Raw genomic sequence first — 7,729 nt, forward strand, 5'->3', positions numbered from 1 at the left:
AGGGGCCGGGGCAGGCTGTGACTGTTGCCGGTAGCTCGGGGCAGATGGTGTGCGAGGCAGGGTGCTGGGTGGGTGGAGGGGTTAGTGTGTGTGTGTGTGTGTGTGTGAGTGGGGGGGTGGAGGGGGTGCTGGCAGCTCTGTTTATTAGCCATCACAGTGAGATAGCATGAGCCTCAAACACACGCACACACACACACACACACCTACACACTCGCATGACAGCAACGAATACACATCCGGGACTACACTAAACCCCGACCAAGAACCTCATGTACATCTACATGTCAAACTATCATTGGCCCTCAGAATTGGAGGAAATCACCACACACGTCACCTGTTCTTCAAGCTTTGCTTTCGAACTTTGCAGATTACGTGGAGGAGCGAAGAACATTCAGAACTTCGAGGAGCTTTGAGAATGTCGGTTTAGCATAATAGATCTAAACGTTCTCGCGTCCCTATTCAGTGCCGCCGGCTCCGCCTCGTGGCAGCAATAGATTGGCTCACAATTTAGCGTTTGGCACCTTAAAAGTCGTGAGTCTAAAAAAAACTGCTGTGATCCCAGTGGTTCTGAAGATATGGTCTGAAGGTTTGAATTATTCTTTAATAATCTCTTTGTCAACAAATCCCATAGAAAGACTCAAACCAAATATGTGTTACTGTCTCTATACTTTCCGACTTCCTGTCTGTGGCTCATTGGTTCCAACTGACAACTTTAATCGTAGCGATACACAAATATACAATTTCATTTTAAAAAAGGCTCCTTAATTCCTCAAAAACGTGGCTCCCCTTGTAAACACGTATGATCTATTTAGTGTTGGTTATTTAATGTGGTTTGTTGAAATCAGAAGAAATAAAACTCATAAACGCTGATGCAGCTTGGAAGATTTTTGGAACCATTTTTAGTTTAGGACTCATGTATTCACGTTGCATGTGAAGGATATGGAGCAGAACACAGGGGGGGAAAAGCAGGCCCGTCTATTTCCAGATGACGTTAATATTCTATATTTACTGTACATTTCATTGGATTTTAGTTTAGCTTGAGAGCTTATTTTCGACATCTTACTTTTTCTGAGACTATATGGCACAGAGCGCCGGAGCTAATGACACGCCAACGACTAACGGGCGAAGGTCCACCGGACGAAACTCTTGACTCCCGCTGCCCCGAGACAGACTTTTCTCCTCACCTTGCCGATGAGCTTCCCCCTCTTGTTCATGCAGATGTAGAAGCCCGTCTCGGCTCCCTTGATGCGCACTCGGCTCCCGAACGTGTCCGTCTCCACGATGAGTTTAGCTGAAGGTGATCAAACAAACAAAAACAGTTTTCTTAGCGACCTCGAGCAGGTAAAGAAAAGTTGACTTGCCCCCTTTTCTTCCTGAAGTATTGTTTAAAACGTTTTTTAAAAAAAATCGAAAACGAATGGCTTGACAGCGCACGCGCTGGACATAAAAAAAAACACGCGCAGAAATGCTTGAGTGTGTTTCCAAGCATGCACACACACATACACACACACTCACACACACACACTCACACACACCTGGACCCGTAGGACCGTTCCTGGGGATTTTGTGCGAGCTGAAATTCTTGCAGAATGACAAAACCACGTGTCTCCTGATTCTTTGAAAGCTAAAGAGGAGCGACCCCGGCAGGCCCATCGAGAATTACCCTTGGAATAAATCGTGCGTTGACCTCACACATAAAGCTCCACGTTTATCTCTCAATGCCCCGATGACGTACTGAGAGACGGTTCAAAGAGCAAAGGGCTTTTATTGCTTCAACGTGGCTCTGCAGTAAGAAACGTACAGACTTTTGACAGGATGACAGATGCGGCGATGTGAAATTCTCAACGATTTTCCTCCCAGAAACTTTAGGATACCTCTTCTAACCTGTGTTGTCGACCTCAGGGGTCACCCACCCACCACCAACCACTACACGTGTCTCCCCCCCCCCCCCCCCCGCACTTTCTCTCTCGTTGAATTCCTCCAGGTGACCTGAATAACTCGCACTCTCTTCTTTAGGCCACACACCGTGACATCATCGCACCTATACAATGTGATGCCCCATTTTGAATATTCTAGTGGACTAAAACAAAAAAAAAAGGGCAGGCCAGAGCGGCTGTAAAAGCTCAGCGAGGCCAGTTCCGGACGGAGTGGAGTTAGGGGGGGGGGGGGGGGGGGGGGCGGGCGGGGGTTTATGCAGGAAATGTTGGGAAGGTAGAGAAGTGAGATGACTTCTAATGGCTCTTCCAGACCAGGGTGGGATCTCTGGAGGATCACCTCCAGTTTGACGGTTTGTGTGAGCTCGGAGGCAGCAGAGACTTTGGACTACAAAGACCACCTCAGTCAGATAATGCTGATGATAAGGGGGGGGGGGGGCAACTTTGGTCTATAGTCACCTCAGTGTTTTGAAACCAGACGGAAATAGACTGAATGAATGGGAACCCATTCTAATGCCCTCTCTTGTTTATGCCCATTCACACTTCTTTATTATTGAAATACAAATATTATATTAGACTTAATTTCAGCTCATTTTCACATCTCTGAATTTTTTCATTAGCTTCAGGTCTTCTGCACTAGTTTAATGTCATTATTAGAATATTGGCCTTGAGCCTAATCAGGAAAAAATAAACAAACGGTGGGAATAAAAAAAGCAAAAACGAAATGTAGAAGTAAAAATGAATGCTGGTGGACAAAAAAACTGAATTGAGATACAAATGTGATAAAGGGAAAATATTTTTGGAAAAAACATTTTTTATCTAACCCGAACCTAAAATGCCCGCGCGCAGAACGGACAATTAAAGATTTAACTGACAAATAAAACATGTAAATAAATCCAGATTATGGATTGCATTGGTGCGAAATTTCAAGAACACATATCTATAATTTGTTTTAAATAAAAAAATATTTCAACTTTCAATTATTTCTTTCTATTCTAAGGGATCCACATTTAAAAGAGCTCTCTCGCCGTTGGGCACCGCAGAAAGGACGCGCGTGCGTGTCTCTACTGATGCTACCGGGGGGGGTGGGGGGCTTTTCTCTTACCGTGAACGTCTCCGTCGTCGGCCATGGCGTTGATCTTCTTGTTGGGCAGGACCTGCACATGCTTGCCGCTGGTCCGGCTGTACAGCTGGTAGACCCGGATCAACCTGCGGCTCACGCGGTCCGTCACTTTGCTCTGCTCGCTTACATGCTGCGTGAAATTAGGCGGGGACTGATTGGTTACCTGTCAGAAATTAGATGTCACCACAATCATCAGTACGTGTTCATTCGTCTTATTTTTTTATTTATTTCTAATTAAAAAAAAAAAAATGGTGTATGTATTTTACTGACATACATTTTTTTTTTTTTTTTTTTTTAAATCGGGTTCGGGTTACTTTTAAAGAGGGCAGGTATATCCTAACGCAACAACAGCTTGTTGTTGTTTACCTTCCGCGAGTGACAAGTGTAACAACTTCCAGGGGCGCCGCTGCCAACATGAAATGAACGGCCTTCCAAAAACAGACGCGCGGTGTGATTACAGGCTGTGCGCGCACCTCAACGTGGATCTCCCCCGGCTGTGATGGAATGACTCGCGGCCGACTGAAAGCATCGGCCCCCTGCTTATACTTTTAAGCCCCACCACATTCCCCCTCCCAAACCCCACACACACCCTATAGCGTTTCCCCTCTGCCCCGCGTCTGTGCCCACGCGTCCCGTGCCAGGCCCGGTGTGTGTGTGCATCAGCAAACCGTGCCAAGGCCGGCCGCGCGCCCTCCAGCACAGGAGCCATCCTGGTTATCCCAGAATGTCCCCCCCCCCCCCCCCCTGCACCGTGCGTTGCGCGCTTCCATCGCCATATGCGTTTTTATTTATGTACCGCTCAAAATGAAATACAAAAATAATGACAAAATAAATGGAAGGCAGTGACATACCTGAGCGTAGTAGCAGAACGCAAACAAGTGTAGACACCTGCAAAAAAAAGAAGGGAAAAAGACACGTTAAGTTAGTCGGAGAGCTGCGCGGAGGAGCCGTGCGTAAAGAGGTGGAGGTGCGGCGGAGGAGCCGTGCGTAAAGAGGTGGAGGTGCGGCGGAGGAGCCGTGCGTAAAGAGGTGGAGGTGCGGCGGAGGAGCCGTGCGTAAAGAGGTAAAAGGTGCGGCGGAGGAGAGAGAGCCACTCACAGATAGCTGAGTCTGGATGCGCCTGGTCGCATGTTGGATGGAGGGTCGGAAAAAAAGCCTCTTCCAGTAAGTTCTCACCGGGGCTGCGGAGTCCAGCCGACCTCGTCGTAAGTCAAACACTCAAGTCCAAAGAATTCTCCAAGAATCCACAACACACACATGCACACGCGCGTGAGCACGCGCACACACACACACACACACACACAGACAGACACACACACACGCACATAAAAAGGTCTGACAGAGGGGGCTCATGCATGCGCAGAGAGCACACTCCTCGTTAAATAAATGAATCCATAACTGGTTCAAATAGCAGTGATTACTGACTGAAGTGCAGAAGGAGCTGCGTTGAAGTTTGTCTTTTGCAGGGTTTGGTTCCCCTATTAATATATATATATATATATATAACAAATATAAATATAGGGGTTCCTATACTATATATATATATATATTAATTTGAACAAACAAGTTGGTCCCCGGGCTGTCAGACTAGTCCTCGTCGTTTGTAATCCTCTGCGGCCCTCAGGTGCGCGTGTGTGTGAGAGAGATCCCGTGCGTAGAGGAGACTCGATGCTGCTGCTGCTTCCTCCGCTCGCTTGTGGCAGGACTGCAGGGGCTGGACGTGGTTCTCTCTCTCTCTCTCTCTCTCTCTCTCTCTCTCTCTCTCTCTCTCTCTCTCTCTCTCTCATCCCACACACCGCTGCCGTGTCAAAGCCTGTCGGTCGGTCGCCCCCCCCCCCCCCCGCATCCTCTCCACCCCCGGTTCAAAAACGGCAGGGCGATCTTGCTGAGAAGAAGCCCCCCCCTTTTTACCCCCTTTGCGGAACAAAAGCGCTCTCCCCTCCCTACCCCCCCCCCCCCCCTCTCTTGATTTAAAACATCTCTCTACCTGAGGAGCGGCCCTATTGGTAAGAGGGAGGGGTGGGTGGGCAGGGGGGAGTGGGATAGGCGAGGAGGAGCCTGGGCTGCCCCCGCACGCGCACTACCACCACCACCAAGTCTGTAATATATATGAGAACAAAAATGTATGTATATATATATATATATACATACTTTTTCTAAATACATATATATATAAATATATATATATCGGCTCTCATCCACATATGATCGGTAACACGGTGACCTGCTCATCCCTCCTCTCTCCACGGTGCCCGTGAGTTTTTATTTTTTGTGAAAGGGGGGGGGGGGGGGGCAGCTTTGTGTATTGAAAGAGCAAAGTGTGAGACATATTAAAAGGATTACAGGCGATTAGCGCTTCTCCCCCCCCCCCCCCCCCCCCCCCCCCCCCCCCCCCCCCCCCCCCCCCCCCCCCCCCCCCCCTTAATTTAAAGAGAACTGAACTGCGGAGACAAACCGGCTCAAAATAAAAGAAGACGTATTCACCCGAAGCTTTGACAGAATGAAACACTGATGCGCCACATTAATTACCCGCAAACCACACCCCTTTTTATTATTATAGAGTAAGCGCGATCGTTATCAGTTAAGACTTTATTGATTGCTTTTGGCCATTAATTAGACCCGATCGGTATCGGCCATTACAGGACACAGAAACTCAGCACGGTCTGATTAATACAACGGGCATTTAAGGTGTCGTTGAATTAGCAGGAGAGGCTGTTTGTAGTGTAAAAAAATAAAATTAAAATGGAAAACAAAAGAAAAAAAAAAGGAACAGTGTATTGAGAATACTCAAGGACCAGGACGACCATGCTGGAGCCGAAGAAGAACAGTTTCCCTCTGGTGACTTAGGCAGCTGCGGAATTATGAATAAATAATGTTCATATTGACCTTCATGCATCTTTATAAGGCATATTAGAGGTGCTTATCCCGACTCAAACAGCCCATCAGTGAAGATTGGTTTGGATGTTATGCCGGGGGAAGCCACCAGTGGGCGCTCCGGAGAGAGGGAGGGAGGGGAGGGGAGGGGGAGGGGAGGGAGGGGGGGGGGCGGCTCCTGGTGTCCTTGATGGTGTAATGCCACCGTTATCAAACACAGTACTGGAGCTGTGAATGGCAATAGCATCTTCTTATTCTTCTGTGTGTGTGTGTGTGTGTGTGTGTGTGTGTGTGAGGATAAAAGTTCAACATGTAACCAACAAGCAAGAGGTGAAGTGGGTCAGCGCGTGTGAGGTGAGGTGCATAAAAGTACTAAAATCTGCTCTTGGAAATGTGTGTGTGTGTGTGTGTGTGTGTGTGTGTGATAAGCGGCAGGTAACTGACACTCTGTACCCTGGCTCAGGGCCCTGCTGCCCTCCCCTTAACCCCAGGAGCCCTGCATCTATCAGCAGCCCTGCGGGGGGGGGGGGGGGGGGGGGCAAACACCCTTCCCCCTCTGTTCCTATACTCTACCTCTCTCTCTTCTCTCCTCTGCCAGTGCTCCACCAGCGTGGGGTTATGGAAAACATATTTTCACATATTTTGCAAAAAGGAAAAATCATATTTGACGATATTTATGTTTATCAACATTCAGTATTTTTGTGTTTCCTCTAGAAAATTATATTGTCGATAGCCAGCAGCTAAACATCTCATATACTTATGAGAGAGCAGTGATTTGCCTTATGTTGGCCAGTTACTACAAACTATCTGTCCATTCGTTTTAATAAGCTCTACAGTCTGTCTTGAGATAAGCCATTCATAACCGCAAGCATCATATCTGCTTTTACAGTTTTCAAAGTGACATGATGGTTGTGTGGCAGTGGGACATGGAGACTGCGGTACTACACAACGATAATGTAACTGTTTGTGATGGATTAGCCTACATCACCCAAGCACATATAAAGTTACAGCATCCTTTGATCTATGAACGTGTGTTACGTTGTTACAGTGCGTACGTCACACCGTTACGACGTTTTTGTCCCCGTAGTTTCGTAACGCAGCTCGGTTACTCATTAGGTCACTTTTGTGAGGTTATGATGTTATGTTACGTTGTTTTGTTCACGTGACATTGTTACATTGTGTTGTCATGTTGCGTTGTTATGTTTTGTTGTGACTGTCTAAATGTTACGTCGTTGTGCCACAATGTTGCTCGACGTTCTCATGTTAGGTTGTTACGCTGCATTACGTTGTCACTCAAACACAGGAAGTTCACCCAGGAGGCCACTCTTCGTGTCCCGCGTGGAACTAAACCTACGCGTCGACTTTACGCCTGTGATGTTGTGTTACTTAAGAAAATCCACAAAGGGAGGTTATTTATTAATTCTATCGACGCTACATTACATTGTTACATTTTTACATTGTTACGTTGTGAAAGCTTGATGTTTTTTCTACCCATAACATGGTAGTTTTGTTGTCTAAACCTTACCAATTGTCTCACAACGATAACCATGTGGCATTGTGCGTTTCTGCAAGCGTGATATGAGGCTGATATGAAACAGATCTTTGATTCTGATTCTCTTTCCATGTCAAATGTCAACATTCAATACAAATGACAACATATTCATTTGGCGACTGGGTCGAAATTTGTTCACACCGAAGGTTCACATGGGGCTCTTTGATTTAAATATCATTCTACCTTTCCCCCTTTCCTCAACTCACTACCTTGGTCACCTCTCTCTCTCCAACATGCGGCCATCTG

The 7,729-nt window shown here is 47.0% G+C and overlaps 1 protein-coding gene across 1 annotated transcript in view; it reads right to left on the reverse strand.

The window, feature by feature from the left end:
• The window catches only part of fgf8a (fibroblast growth factor 8a), a 5,168-nt gene extending 981 nt beyond the window's left edge, over positions 1-4,187 (reverse strand). Inside the window, exons 1-4 of the mRNA XM_034552223.1 lie at positions 4,156-4,187; positions 3,909-3,945; positions 3,040-3,220; positions 1,185-1,291 (exon numbers count right to left, since the gene is read on the reverse strand). Coding sequence (XP_034408114.1) covers positions 1,185-1,291; positions 3,040-3,220; positions 3,909-3,945; positions 4,156-4,187 — 357 coding nt within the window. The remainder of the gene's footprint in view (positions 1-1,184; positions 1,292-3,039; positions 3,221-3,908; positions 3,946-4,155) is intronic.
• Positions 4,188-7,729: the final 3,542 nt, after the last annotated feature.

Source organism: Cyclopterus lumpus, chromosome 15, assembly GCF_009769545.1.
Source record: "Cyclopterus lumpus isolate fCycLum1 chromosome 15, fCycLum1.pri, whole genome shotgun sequence".
Taxonomy (NCBI): domain Eukaryota; kingdom Metazoa; phylum Chordata; class Actinopteri; order Perciformes; family Cyclopteridae; genus Cyclopterus; species Cyclopterus lumpus.